General features: G+C 34.3%; 2 protein-coding genes across 2 annotated transcripts; one reads left to right on the top strand and one right to left on the bottom strand.

The window, feature by feature from the left end:
- Nucleotides 1-952: 952 nt before the first annotated feature.
- Nucleotides 953-8,361, bottom strand: LOC100788920 (protein FREE1; the record flags this gene model as incomplete). The annotated part of the gene is made up of 10 exons (XM_006601645.4): nucleotides 953-1,265; nucleotides 1,358-1,428; nucleotides 1,640-1,670; nucleotides 1,818-1,907; nucleotides 2,204-2,314; nucleotides 2,395-2,460; nucleotides 4,456-4,587; nucleotides 6,019-6,114; nucleotides 6,257-6,343; nucleotides 8,041-8,361. Coding segments are annotated over 10 exons (1,083 nt in total), but the record flags the coding sequence as incomplete, so codon positions are not given.
- A 4,251-nt stretch (nucleotides 8,362-12,612) lies between these two features.
- On the top strand, nucleotides 12,613-15,620 carry LOC100776119 (kinesin-related protein 12). Its single transcript, XM_003550383.4, has 3 exons — nucleotides 12,613-12,927; nucleotides 13,788-14,193; nucleotides 14,284-15,620. Exons 1-3 carry the CDS (start codon nucleotides 12,856-12,858, stop codon nucleotides 15,483-15,485), a joined length of 1,680 nt encoding a protein of 559 aa, XP_003550431.1. The 5' UTR covers nucleotides 12,613-12,855; the 3' UTR covers nucleotides 15,486-15,620.
- Nucleotides 15,621-16,157: the final 537 nt, after the last annotated feature.

The following is a 16,157-nucleotide window of genomic DNA, read 5'->3' as shown; positions in this document are numbered from 1 at the left end:
AATCTCAACCCTCAATTTTATTTTTCAGTCTTTACAAATCAATAAAAGAAAAGAAAAAGTGAAACCTAACGGCAAGCAATCCAGATCCATTTTCAACGTAGCATTGAAATAAAACAATATTAGAATATTACGAATTTCGACATACAAAGTAAATAGAGCTACAGTGGTTTTGTGTGGGGACAAAGCAATGCTTAATCAGCTATCATTCACAGAAACTTGTAATTGGATGGTTATCCTCAACTCTCGAGAGCTGTGGCTCGGATGGTGAAATTGCGACAGCAGAGAAAACCACCATCCATATTCACATATTGAGCTAGCTTCTTTTGAATCTCTCGGGTTCAGAAAGCCATGGGAACCGAGTATCTTTAGTTTTTTTAATTAGTGCTGAAAGCCTTAATAATCAATAAATGACTTGTGAACTTGCATCTGAGTATTCCCTTTTTAGAGCTGGCTATGTGTTCAAAGGACATACGAAAAGCATAAAGCAACCACAAATGCATTTCATTTCCTGCCAGTAGAATGTTACAAGTTACAACAAATAGATATACTTTCCCTATTAAAATTTCAAGTCATTGTTTTGTGGAGCAAACAAATACATCCACGACTAAAGATTAGCTCATGAGTCAAGACCAACAATGCGATGTAGTATTGTAGTTGTGAAGCTTCTTTAAAACTAATCCAGTCGTTTGTAGCTATTTCAAAATGCTGCGACCCCATCAGGCATCAAAATTCAAAAACATGAATTAAGAATTTCATTATGTTTCGAAAATACTGTTCTAATATTGTGCATTGATAGTACGACTATTTAAATTCGGCTAATCCATCATACAAGACATGTGATTGCAATCACTATAGTTGCAAATCGGTTGAGACCTTTCAAACAGTTAAAATTACTGATCCTCGAAAATATTGACAGAGCTACTATATCGTTTCAAACCAGTGAACTTACAAATTACAGTGAAATTGACACGGCTATACATATATGTTCGGCAACTACTTTATACAAATTGAAACAGCTTTTCAAGAGGACTAGAAAAGGTAATCATGTACACCCCAAACTAAGACCCCAAAAAGAAAGCAAGATAAATAAGTGCATCTATTATTCACGTGCAAGAGATAGAACAGTAAAATAATCGAACATGAAACCCTTGGATAGACACCTTCATCTGTATCAGTGTCATCTCAACTCAACGAGCAGTCACAAGAAAAGGGTGCTGACAAACTCCACACTCGATGGTCTCTGAACCAGAGGTTGGTACCTGCACCTGCAACAATTCCACAAAAAGCCCTTCATTATGATGCGTGTCGGAGTGAAGTGAGGAGAGATTCCTGCAAAGTTAATCAACGGATTTCCAACCTGAAGATGGACAGTGCAAATAGGACATGCAACTTCTTTCATTCGTCTTCCAGATCCATCAGACTTAGAGCCTGTGAACAATGCCGCCACTTAATGAGCCACGAACATCATTTTCCATCTTAATTATCTTAAATATATATATAATCCTGCAACTCTAACTAAATCACCCACATAAAAGATTCTCGCTAAAATTTTGTGTCACCTACTTTGACAATTCATCCAAACTATACAGCAAGTTTTGCAACCCAGGCTCCAGATTTGGACTCCGATTATAATAGGTACCTGATATCCTTCTATTCCTTTCTAGCTCATCCTACCCAAAATTCTACAAAATAAATCACCATCTGATGGACACTTGCTCACAAATGTATGTTTAACCACGTAACTAAAGCAAATTAAAACCTTCAATAGCTAATAAAAATAACACTATCAAACATTACGCCATGCCACAATTATTTACCTGAAGTTTCTTTGCAAGATCCTCATGACTCTGCAATACAGGTTTACTTGATGACTCTTTAGCATTACTCAGCCTTAGAGTCACTTCAGCCTAAACAGAAAACGGAGTATAACATTCCACATTTTGCAATGCCCATAAACAATGTTTGAAAATATAATGCATAGCAACATAGCTTCCACAGTTTCTAACATTGACTACACTAGTGCAATTGAAAAATGGAGAGAAACAGGGGATAAAAGACCCATTCAAGAAGGACAAAAAAACATGAATTGAAATTTCCATCAAGAGGCACTAAATCTCAGAAATTGCAAAGGCAACATAAATCATGCATCAGTTGATGGGATGGGGAGGGGATGAAGAGGGAAGTGAACAAGCACTACACATACCATGCATCGATCACAAACTCGTACTTGCAGAGCATCCTCATCAGAAGTAAGAGCAATTCTACCACGTGTGCATTTGTCACAAAAAATATCCCCACAGTTCCTACAGTGATGCTGTCCAAAGCATAGATGATCAAACATTAGCACCCAAACCACACAATATAAAACATAATTAAAAGAAACAGGAGATCAACTCTGCGAAGAAAAGCCCCAAAATCTACTCCGCATGCTGTACATTTTAAGACTGCTTCATCTGGGACCTATGCATAAATTGAACCTCATAAGAACTCCAATTGAGTACAAGCAAAAATGAAAACTGAGTGTAGTTTAAGTTGATGTAGCTTTCATTTTCATTAAGATCAAGTTACATTTAGACAATTTGCACTTTCCAAGGGTTATAAGTGTAACAAACACATTAGCATTGTAAAAGTTAGGCTAAAATGCAATTTTCGTCCTCCCATTTTTCTAAATCCGCAATTTTAGTCCCCCTATTTTTTAATTGAGACATTTCATCCCACACTTTTTAAAAATCTGTGATTTTAGTCCCCTTTTCAATTCCAGACTTAACTATGTACTTTTTAATTATTTTTTTTAATAAATTAAGTTTGTTAGCAATTAAATAATTAAAAAAAACATTTGTCATGTGGATAATAAATAGACACGTGTCATTCAACCTTTACAGAATGCATAGATCAATGTTTGAAATTGGCTACAAGGATTAAAATTGTGGCTTTTTTAAAAGTGGGGGACAAAATGCTCAATTATAAAACGGAGGACTAAAATCGCGAATTTTTTAAAAGTGAGGGATGAAATGTCTCAATTAAAATGTAGGGGGACTAAAATCACATATTTGAAAAAATAGGGGGACAAAAAATGCATTTTAGCCTAAAAATTAAATTGATGAGGGAAAACGGTGTCAGATTTTGTGGAAGGCCAGAGTTCCTATGTGCAATACTTGAGCAATCAAGGATATGTATAAGGGAGGCATGAATATGGTGAGAACACAAGATTGGGTCACAACAAATTTAAAATTTTCCAACAACCATAGGGCTGGGTCAAGGGTCAGCTTTGAGTCCTTACCTCTTTATTTTGGTCTTAGGCTTGCTAACTGAGCACATCCAAGAGGCAGTGCTATGATGCATGCTTTTTATAAGACGATATAGTTCAAGTTGAAGAATCAAGTGAGGAAATAAATGGGAATTGGAGAAATGGGGACAAGCTTTGAAAACTCGTGGATTTTGCTTAAGTAAAAGTAACACCAAGTACATGGAATGTAAGTTTAGCATGAAGAACAACAAGCCTAGCTTAAAAGTAAAAGTCCCGAGAACATACTTTAATACAAGTAACAGAGTTTAAGTATTTAGGGCCCTTCATACAGAACGGCAGAGAAATTGAGGAAGATGTAAACCACAGGATTCAAGCAGGTAGATGAATTGGAGGAGTGCTTCAGGTGTTATCTATGACTAAAAAGTATCACTCAAGCTTAAAAACTTTATCACAGTTAAAAAACCTGCAATATTGTATGAGACTAAACATTGGGCATTAAAAAGCCAACAACGGAATAAGCTCAAGGTAGCAAAAAGGAGAATGCTGTGTTGGATGAGTAAACATATTAGATATAAAAGAATTTTGGAACAGCTCTATGGAGGGTAGCCCAAACACTAGAGACAAAGGAAGATCATGAAAAAAAGTATGGGTGAAACCATTAAGAAGATTTTTTGGGTCAATAGTTTGATCATAGCCATAATTTACGATAAAATATTATGACATCATTTGATTCATCTAGCTGACCTCATGTAGTGAGAAAGGCTTGGTTGTTTTTCTTGTTGTAAAAATAATGGCAACAGCAATACACCCTTGTCCCAACAATCATAACCAAGCAGCAATATATAATAACATTGAATCCTAGTAATTAAATAAATAGTTCAACCAAAAATATTCTGCTAAAGCCCTACAAGCCATTTTAGGGGAAGGGTAAGAGGGAATTTGGCTCCTTTAAAACAAGGGATGCACTTCTGAAGGTAAGGTGTGAAATTATCACTGTTGATTGGAAAATCAATGGAGTATATTTTAAAAATTTCATAGTTTATTTTATATGTGCATGTATTTTATCATAATTTCAAGCATTGTTTTTTCAATCAACAGTTATATCTCTGCATTTTATCCTTTATAGTGCCCATTCACTTTAAAGGAGCCAAATCTGGTATGGGGTTCAGAAAAAAGCAAAAGAAAACATAATTTGCATCTAATGTTACCCAATGATCCTTCTCTTCATCGGCAGGTTTAATCAAATTCATCCAATCACCAAATCCTCTCTTTTTTTCTGTAGGCTGTTCGTTTGTTCTCAATGATTCGGAAGGCCTCCTGCTTCCACCCATTTCCTTGAACTGCATCGAGAAAACAAGAGAATATCATGACATATATTACCCCCCACCCCCACCCCCAACATTGAAAAATGATTATAAAGAACTTGAGAAGTATATGTAACCAAGGATCCAAAGAGAACAAGATTCAAACTGGAATATCTTTATATAGGATTGAAAATAATAAAGAACTAGCTAGGAACAATGTCAATAGACGCGATGAGTTTTATATCATTGCAAGAGACATAGTAGAAATGATTTGATAGTCCAACTTGATAAGTCCATGGACCAAGAGAAAAAGACTAGAAGATATTAACTAGAAATTTTTTGCAAGGGATTTATAAATTAGGAAATGGCCAGGAACAATATCAATAGGAAGTGATGAAGGAGATATAAGGTTGGCCCAGTGGTTGGGGAAGGGTGAAGGGAGGGGGGAGAGGTCGCGAGTTCGAATCCTCCAACTGACATTTCTGACAAAACTAACAAACTAACATTTAACAATAAAAAAAAAATAGGAAGTAATGAATTAGATGTCGTACAAGAGACAAGGTATAAAACATTTGAATTTGTCAGTTTTATGGTGTATGAACCAATGTTATTAACCCCATATTTCATCTTGTGTATAACAATTTATTCTATACAACTACTAAACTATTAGAACTAATACAGAAATAAGAGGATGGCATTGAACTTCTGCATGCACTACATGTTAAAACTTAAAAGTAAAATACACAAATTCTACAACAAACACTTGCTGGTAATCTGGTACTGCTGTGGATTTGGGATTGGGACACAAATACTATTTGCCAGTACTGTCAACAGCCAAAAAGCACAATTAGAAGGCCATTGGCAAAATAAAAAGGTTCGACATGATATTTTTTAAAAATTACATATAATCAAAATTATCAAGAGAGTTGTTTGGATCTTAATCAAACTCATGTTCATTGATAATTCCCAGGCCTAAACCTGCATTATGCTTTAATTCAAAGGACAGGTCATATTTTGATGCAAAGCAAAAAGCAGCAATTTATAGAGTATTAGGGTAGATGTTAGAAACAACACAGTAAATACATTATAAAAAGAAAAAAGGAAACAAAGAGGCAGCGCATATCTTCAGAGTTGGTGCTTGAAATCTTTAACCTTTTGATAAAGAACAAATGATGAGGCCAATTAGGGAGAAAAAGTTGAGGCAGGTAAGTGGCACCAAATACAACAAATATCATCAAATGGTAATACTAAATGTCATGGGTAAAAAATAAAAAATAAAAAAGACCTAGAATGTACACTGATCATAATTTACACAAAGCAAGTAACTAAAATCAAAGCCTGTCCCCTGGTAACTTGAAACAAAACCAGCGTCGTCCAGCAGATATTTACAAATTCCCAGTCTAATAATCTAATTCATCAGCAAAATAAATATACTAGCATACAGGAAAGATGAATTTCTCTGTATACCTGTATGGTAGCAGCATTAACTGTATCCAAAAGTGTGTTGGTAGTATATCTATTGGACAGCAATCTTATTCGTCCTGGCTCAACATCCACTGAGCTCTTCGACCAAAATGCAAAGGTAATTGAATCGAATTTCATGCATAAAGCCATAAATCAATTAGAAAACATTATATTGAGATTGACTACAAATTAATTTCAAAATATCTATTCAAAATTTCACAAAGTAAATAAACAAGCTTACATCACATCTTGTTATGTTCTCAAGTGGATATATTCTCAATGTTCGACTAGTATTTGGATCCAACATACGAATTCCATCCAAACCGATCTGAAAGAATTAGCATTGACAAAATCACTAATTCAGATCAACCACCATGGTAGTGAAAAACAGAAAATAGTTTAATGAATGCATATAAAAAATTATGCTAAATCCCTTCGGAATAGAGATTCCCAGAAAAGGTAGGTTCTTGCGTACCTATGGAATTCTGACTCTGGATGCAATAGTAATACACGTATACAACAACAACAACATAAGCTTTATCCCAGGTGAAAGCTTTTAGCAATAAATGAAAAATAAAATTGATCATCCTTACTAACCATCAAAGTGTCAAGCACACACACATATAGTTATTTCTTCTCTCTTCTTATCTCTCTTTTGCCCCCTGTTTGGAGCAATGGAAGTAGCAAGGAAAGGAAGGTAAAATTTCAAAAATTAGTGTGGGTCCCACACCTCCCCCACACTATTTTAATTCAAATTATTTTTCTCGGTTTCATTTCTTTCCATTCCACTCTACCAAACACTACCATATCCAAAGGTGTGTTGAAGTATTATTTTCCTGTTAGAAGCTAAACCTTTCGGGAGTGGATGTTTGTCATTTATGTTTGGTATTGCCTTGTGTGTTTGCAATATTCAGTTCTGAAGGGTGCCTCTGCATGTGTGTTTATGTTTCAACAAATAACTTTTATCTTCTAAATAAATTCTGCAATTACTCTTGTTGCATCTATGTCAATATTTTTTTCTTCTTTCTTTTCATAATGTAATGGCTTCATGTTTGTTTGATTAACTTTTACCAATTGGAAAAAGAGGAACATTATTGTCTGGATTTAATCTTTAGAAATTTAGAATAAACCTTCCACTTCTAAGTTATAACCTGCCCCTACCCCTAAAAAATTCGAAGAACAAGAGTTGTTCCCAATACTTATGAGAAGCCATATTCATATTCTTCTAGTAAACTGTTAAATAGACATTGTCAATCATGGCATTTAGAGTGGCTAGCCTAATACAGTATAGAACCGAGGATGATGTTCCATATGACTAAATCCAAAGTTGTTGCGAGCCATAATACTCCCTCTAGAAAACAAGTGAGAATATATTATGGCCAAGTAACTAGATTCAAATCTTGTTGTCCTCGTTGTACACCAAAAAATATATAAAGACCCCGGTTTGGTTTCCTCATTTTCTATTTTCATCTTCATTAAAAATAGGACATGATGGAGAAAATGTGTTTGATTGTGTTATAGGAAATATTTTCAAGATAAATCTTAAAACTGGAAACAATTTTAACCCTCCTACACTACAACATCCTCCAATTTATTAAAAATAAATTTATCAAAAAAATTTTGAATTCTACATTTTATAATTATCATTTCCATTTTAACAAGACCTTTCCCATAAGGCTGAATCAGAATGTTAACTCTCTCAAAGATTGGCTGCTGCACTGGTTTCAAATTGCTGATGAGAGGGTCAGAATGTTAACAGTTCTGGATCGAGGAATTCCCTCATCCGATTACTAAAGCTGTTCATGCTGATGTACTGAATCTTTCCATCATTCAATAAATCAGTACATTGATAAAAAGCAAGACCTCTCCCATAAAGTGTTAGGAAGATTATTAATTATTACTCATCTAATTAGGAGCATTACTACTACTAATTTACTGTCAACCAACATGCAAGTCCAATTTAAGCCAAAACTAGCAGCACAATAAAATATAAATGCTATTACTATGTTCATACTTCATACATACCTGACAGAGAACATCAATAATGCTTTGACCACCACTTTCCGCCAACAGCTTCACCCGAAACTTCTGCACTCCGCTCTTCGCGTCTCCCTCGGCGTCCACCTTCGGCACCGCTTTAACAACCTTGTTCGTCGCCGTCGCAGGGGGAGGAGCACCACCACCACCGATGGCCCCGTACGGTTCCACCTTCCCGCCATAGTAGGCAAGCACTCTCTCTCCGTAAACGTGGTGGATTGGGAGGAGGAGGGTAAAGTGGAGCCGCTTGATGGTGATCGTAGGATTGAAGGAACAGAGGTTGATGTTGGTGTCGGTGAGAGGGTTGAATTAAAGGACTGAAGAAGTAGTGAGAGGTTCGGACGAGGAGTAAGGAGAAAGGTGTTCTCTTTGCTAGTTTAAGGGTTGACTTTACTTTATCAAGTGTCAAAATTTTATCTTCACTTCCATTTTAAGGTCCTAATTATATGAAATAAAAAAAAATTAAGGAATTTAATTATGATTTTAGCCTTAATAAATCTATTTTTTTTTTATCTCCGGCATAGAAAAAAAAATAATCCATATAGTTTCAGAAAAACCCACAAAAAAAAGTAATAAGGTGATGTTAAATTTCACCCATTAAAAAAATCAATCCACCTGTCATCATTGTTTTTAAAACAGGAAATGGAGATGTTCGGTTCTCCTTAAAATGGAGAGGATCCAGACGCCACTAAACACTAGTCTCCGAATCACATTCTTGTAGTGTCTTGCTCGGCTCTATTATGTCGCACTTATTTTTATCAAATTAGGTGTTTTTATAAAATTATATGTTAAATCAAGTGGTTTCAAAAACTATTTTATTAAAATTGATGATTTTAATTTTTGACAATACTTGAAATTATAATTGACATAAAAAATTGACTTTCTACATTAACCGTGATTATAACTGATAAAAAAATCATTTATTTATCTGTTATAAAAAAAATCATTTATCCATCGGTTATAATTACAATCGATAAGTTAAAATTAGATTAATAATTTTCCAAAAAAACCTAATTTGATATGTAGTTTTATGAGATCACCTAATTGAAAAGAAAAAGTTCCAGTATTTATAGACTTCCCTCAAAGTTAACGTTATCTCCTTTTTGGCATCACATTTATAAAAAAGTGTTTTGAACCTTCAAACATAAGTATGCAATCATACCAAGATAACTACCTATTGTTAGAGTTTGACAAAGAGACTTGAGCTCAGGCACCACCTATGAAACCTACACCTCATACAATATATGGACCTTGATAACTTGAGTATGTTTAAATTGTGGGTTTTTTAGCCGGTCTTGCTTAACATGTGGGTTGAACAAGTTTTATCCACGAGCCTCGTGAGCCTTTTACATTTTAATATAAAAAATATAATACTAATAAATAAGGTGCAAACAAAATAAAGTAAAAAATTTAAGTACTTTTTATATGGTTCAACGTTTGGTGAATGATGATATAATATTTTGATTTAGCATAGATTAAGTAAACATAATATAAAAAATGTTTTTTAGGTAGCTTAAGATGCAAATTATGTTACCATTTTAGGCAAATAATTCTTTTATTAAACAATTCATAGTTAGTTTTTAAAATTATTTAAAACAGATCAAAATTTACATTTTAAAATTTATTTATTTATTTATTTTGTCAAACACGGGTTGGTCTATTAAGTCCTTGAACTATGCAAGGTGGGTGCGAACTCAAAAAATGAGTCTGTTAATAATGCAGGCTTTGTGGGACGGACTTACCCACATGTCGAGCTCTAGCTAATGTGCATATATGTATCAAGAAAATTCTTGTATCTTATTACATAAAGGACGTAATTTTGAAAAGGGATAAAATCCAATTTATTTGGTTCACTCAAATTGGTTCATACCAAGTTAATCCAATTTTTTAGAGGTTTTGACTGGTTTAATGAAATCAACACATGGTCAGTAACATGTTTGATATGATATTGAACTCAAACCGGCCATAGTGTTGATTCCTCGTCCAAACTGGTCTTAAAATAATGATTTATTGTGTAATAGATTTGATCAAAGTTATACATGTTGAACAAGGCTCAATGAGACGAGAAAAATGTTGTGATGTGGGGAATAGCAATATGTATGCTACAAATAATACAAAAACAAATATGTGTGTTAACTTGTTGACAAATGTACCAATTTGTCACAAGTAGTAAAATAAAATAGAAGTCTGAGTGTTGAGTCCACAAGAATTGTAAGTGAGAAATTAAAAGGGAAAGTAAAAGGAAAAAAAACAAGAAAAATAAACAATGATTTAAATGCAAATGATGAATTCAAAATGTAAATGTGTTGGGGCCTAGCATACCAAAACTATGTGATGCAATGTTAATAATTTTTCTTTATCTAATGTTATCCCAGTTTTCACCCGATATATTATAATACTTTATCTTTGGTTCCCTGCATAAAGAGTGCCAAGCTCTCAACAATGGAGTTTAGCCTCTCATTACCATGAAAGACTTTACACTTTAGGGGTTGATGAGGATATAAGAAGAAAAGGGATGTATAAAGGAAGAGGAGAGGAGAATGACTTTAGAGGGGGGATTTTCCCTATTAGAGATACTCAGGCTTTGAGTGTATTCAATAGAGATTTCCGAGTCTCGGTGTGTCTTTCCTTTGTTCTCTATTGAATCTTCGAGTTGAGTTTTGAAGATTCTGCTCCAATTAAACTATTCTTTTTCGTGTGGTGGTCCGACGGCAAGCAAAGGCGGTTCGTGGCGGTCACTAGTGGTGGAGGAGGAGGTTGGGGGTGTTGGGGGAGGTTTTAGGGGAAGAGAAGGAGAAGTAAATGACTATTTTACACTACTGGACATATTTGTAGCTTGCAAGACTCACCCAAGCGAAATTTGGCTCGCTTAGGTGAGCTGATCCAGCTAAAATTTTACTGCTTCCGTTAAAATATCATATCTCATACTCAAGATGTTACATTGTAAATCCCAACGGTCAGACAGAATGTGCAAAATTGGGTTGCAAGCCTACAATCCAAATTTTAAAGCGATATAACGGTTAATGAATTCATAATTGCAGTTTTAGTGGAACAGGTTGAAGTAAAACTTGAAATATCATAATTTCAATCTAAGTTAATAAAAGTTCACATAACTCAACATCCACATCAAATAGATAGCACATGACTAATTCACACAATACCTTAACTCATCCAAATTAATCAAGTAATCAAATAACACAAGAAAAATATCAAACATTTATTTTCAATCATCAAAATTCCAGGACGTTACAAAATGAGCTATCATAATCTTTAACTTTTTCTTCGAGACTTCTTTTGCATCAATTTTTCTTTAAAGCACTTGCAATATTCTTTCTTTTGACTCCTGCTGGTTAAAAATTAAAATGATATTAAAATCTTCATTATTCCATTAAAAATAACAATAAAGTAGAAGAATTCTAATCATTCTTAGTCAAAATTGATTATCAATTAAACCCAAATCTCATAATTATCAATGTGTAATAATATTTAATTATTTTTCATGTTATCTTTTTTCAAAATAAATCATGATTTTATTATTTTTCTCTCATTTTATACTTTTTAGCTATTTTAATTAAACTACCAACTAATTTTTCAACTTCCAATTAGTTTTGTCGAACATAGCCTAAGAGGGTATTTCTTATACTCACATGTTTTAATAAAATTTCTCTTTATTCCCTAATAAAAAAATTCATGTACAATACATAATTTTTTGGCTTTTAATTGAACCAACAAATAACTCATTTTCATGTTCAGTATTATCAACTAATGAAATTTAACTGAAAAGTCGAATTCTTTTAAGGTAGAAGTGAGGATGGATGTTGATGTATCATGGAAAAGTGAGAGGTACTTGATGGAGCTTTCATATTGATAGAGTCGTAATGAAGACTTGACAAGAGGGACGATGCTGAAATTCTTTCAAATCTTATAAACTTAAAATGTTCTTTCAAATCTTATAAACTTAAAAAATTATTTTAAATCTTCTAAATTTTTATAATATAATTTCATTAAAATTCAAACTACAAAATTTTAATCATAAGAATCTTTTAAGAAAAATTAATAAGTCATAAAAATTTTACATAATCTTTTAAAATTTGCAAGACTTTTTTTTATAGGAAAATAATATTTTAAAATCTTAATTCAATGCACTCCTTATTATAAAATAACTAAGGATATTTTTGTAAAAAATAATTAATATAAAAATAAATTTTAAAAAATCTTATAAAAATAGACAAATAAAATTAAAAAAAAATATATATTTAGGATGAAATACAGTAATTTTTGTATTATCATATGTTTAATTTTTTCATATGATCATTTACCTTTATGATAATATATAAATTATCTCTTAATTATTTGTTTTTTAAGCTAATTATTTGTTTATATTATTTGATAGTATTCAGCAAACGATAAGTGATTAATTTGAAAATCATTGGAATTGATATTGTGGCGAGGGCAATATCGTAAAAGCAGCAATACGCGTGGCCGCGTAGACATCACGAAACCGTGTGGTAGCTTGAAGTCGGTTTCCCTGGCTATAAATACAATCCTTGGCTCCTTTCATTCATCTTATTTGGCTGAGGCGATTCAGATCTTAGGGTTTCAATTTTTTTTTCTGTGGAGCCCCATTGGCCATAGCCGCCAGCCAGAGAAGAGTAGAAGCCTTCGATCCTAGGTTTTCTTTCCCCCCCTTTCTCCCAAATCGGACCTTTTTCGCTTCTCGATTCGCTTCCGTAGCCGGGCGATTTGAGGACCCAGAAAAGAACGAACCGAACGTTTTATATTTTTTCGGATAATCAATCGAAGATGTCTCGTTGCTTCCCTTTCCCCCCTCCTGGGTATAGGGCACGTGGCGACGCCTTGATCGAATCGATTAAGGTTTGTTGAGCCGTTTCGATTTTGCGTTCGTGCGCAACTCTCTCTGCATGTTGTTTCTTGCATAAATCTGCCACCCCTTTTGCGATTAGGTTAAAATAGGACCAAACGCTACCGTTTAGATGTGTTTTGATCGAACCCTAGAGCCGAGATTTGGCCTTGTTGTGAGCATAGATCTGTTGCTCCCGAGTCTTTTACTGAAAACCTATAAATTGTTTAGGGTTTTCTTTTGGGTAATTAGTAAACAGATGTTATTTGGTGAGACCGAGAAAAGGGTTTCGTTTTTTTATAAGGATTTTAAAATGCATGCGGTTCTTTCCTATCGCTAACAATTGTTTTTAATATTTAGTGGGTCTTTTTCACCTATGTGATTATAATTGCCAAAAAATCGAAACGCTTTTTCTAAAACTAATAGTCTCTGTTATTTAAATGGTGAATTCAAATCTTGGATCGGTTTTTTGTATAAAGATCACTGCATGTTGTGATTACAGTAGGTTATAATCTGAGGTATAAAGATGTGAGATCATATGAAACTCGGGCATCTAGATTAGTGGGTGATTGGGTAATCTTCGATTCTCATTCCATTTGTAGAAGTAACTCTGAGCTTTTTTACTATTGTGTGGCATGGTGATTGCTACTGTCTTATAAATTTAAGAGATATTAAATGAAATATGAATAATTATTGTTCTTACAATTGTTGAAAAGATTGTTCTTGACTACCAAAAGATTCGTAAAGAGATATGAATTAGTTCTTGTTCTTGAATTGCATGGTGAAGCAAGATTGAAATGCTTGCATAGCATGTTTGTTTCTTTGGACTTCTTCCCTATCCTCTATTTGAAAATGTTATTCTGGTGCTCTAAAGCTCCGAGAGGAGATGGAGAAAGCAGAGAAGGACCGGAAGGAGAAGAGGGAGAAGAAGAGGGAGAAGAAAGAGAAGAAAATGGAAAAGAAAGAGAAGAAAAAGGAGAAGAAGGAAAAGAAAGAGAGAAGGAAAGAGGAGAAAGAAATTAAACTTAAAGAAGGAACAGCAACAACCTCTCATGGCACTGATGATGGCAAAAAGTTCAAGCTCATCAGCAAATTGAAGGAAACCAAAGCAGATGGGAAGTTGCAAAAGGGTGAAGACTGTGAGAATGAACAACTTGAGAGGAGTGGGATTACAGAGGAATTTGACCAACCTGTTACTTCTGTGGAGCCTTGCTGTTTGTCTGACAGTACTCAAAGCAGCAAGAGAAAAAGGAGCTCCCCACAATTAACTCATGATCATGGTGAGGAAGCTTTGAAGCTGGTCATTTTATTGTATGTTGTCGAATTTGGGTTAACTTGTATAAATCTAATTTGGTCTTTCTGTGAAACAGGACCTGCTATTAAAATTCGACTTCCTTTGAGGAAGCATAGAGAACCTGAAGAAACGAAATCCAAATCTAAATTACAATTGGGGTCTTCTTCTGGAAGTGTGGGGGCAATTGCAGATTCCTTCACTAAAACTACCCTTGCAAGTGATCCTCAGTCACAATGTCTCAGGATTACAGAGCCAAAACGGGTTCTTGGAAACTCTGATTCTAGACATGGCAAAGCTATGCTGAATTCAGTTCATGGAGATGCTGTGGTCACTAAGAATAATCTTGTAAGTGATCGTCAGTCACAACAACGTCTGATGATTACAGAGCCCAAACGGGTTATTGGAAACTCTGATTCTAGACATGTCAAAGCGATGCTGAATTCAGTTCATGGAGATGCTGTGGTCACTAAGAATACTCTTGTAAGTGATCGTCAGTCACAACAACGTCTAATGATTACAGAGCCCAAACGGGTTCTTGGAAACTCTGATTTAAGACATGGCAAAGCGATGCTGAATTCAGCTCATGGAGATGCTGTGGTCACTAAGAATACTCTTGTAAGTGATCGTCAGTCACAACAACGTCTAATGATTACAGAGCCCAAACAGGTTCGTGGAAGGGCTGATTCTAGACATGGTCAAGCGAAGCAGAATTTAGTTCATGGAGATGCTATGGTCACTAAAAATCCCATTGGAAGTGATCAATGTCTCAGGATTACAGAGCTGAAACGGGTTCTTGGAAATTCTGATTCTAGAAACTGCAAATTGAAGCAGAATTCAGTTCATGGAGATGCTGTGGTCACCAAAAATACACTTGGAAGTGATCGTCAGTTGAAAAGTGTCAAGATTACAGAGCCCAAATGTGTTACTGGAAACTCTGATTCTAAACATTGCAAAGCGTTGCATAATTGGGTTCATGGAGATGCTATGGTCACAGATAATGCAGTTGCTGATGTCATAGATACTGCAGTTGATGATGGAATTCAAAAAGTGGGATCTTTGTACAAGTCTTTGTTACAGATTCCTCCACTAACGTATGATGCATTGGACTCAGTAGATGAAGATTGGTTATTTAGTTCGGAACCGACAGAGGCAAGGCCCGTCTCAAAGAAACAGAAGTTTGATTCTGATGTCTTTCAGCTTTCAAATTCTATGTGGCCTCGTGCACAATACTTGCCTGAGGTCGAAATATACGCGTTGCCATACGCAGTTCCATTTTGATTCTTTTGGATTTTTTTTGTCAATAGGTGGTAGCTTTGAAAGTAGCCGCGAGCTGTGTTCTAACTGAGAACCGGTGCTTATTGCTTTTTTGAGAGAAAAACAATTACATGGCATATGGGCAAAAAGATTTCGTTATATCTTCCAAACATGATTCATGTAATTTTTTTGTCTTCCATATCGGACGTTAATAGCATTTGTAGAATGTACATACATATAAATACTAAATAGTTTTTTAGGAAGTGCTTACGATTATATTAAAAAATCATTCACTTCACTGAAATGGGTTGTGGGCAAATGGAACCATACAAGTAACATTGAAAAAAAATATTTAATTTAATTTAACGTGCCTCCGGGAAATTTAAATAGTATGAAGTATTTGATGAGGTTAGATAGTTAATGAAACATGTTTCCCATGCTTATGGCGATGTGCATATAAAAATGTTTACCCCAAGCAAATGCAATGTAGTCATAAAATACAATTTACAAAGTCATTTGATCTATGGACAGTATTATTGTGGTAAAGGCTGTAGTTTCTAGTATAATTTAGGTCATCAACATTATTAAGGATTAAAAGCGTTACTATTTTTAACGGAGATTTTGACATGGGATGGTAAGCTTTAAAACAATGGTTTAGTAAATGTATAAATTTTTACACTAATACTAATTAATTAG

The sequence above is a fragment of the Glycine max genome, chromosome 17 (assembly GCF_000004515.6).
Source record: "Glycine max cultivar Williams 82 chromosome 17, Glycine_max_v4.0, whole genome shotgun sequence".
Taxonomy (NCBI): Eukaryota; Viridiplantae; Streptophyta; class Magnoliopsida; order Fabales; family Fabaceae; genus Glycine; species Glycine max.
Note: the sequence above shows the minus strand (reverse complement) of the source record. Positions and strands in the feature narration are given on the sequence as shown.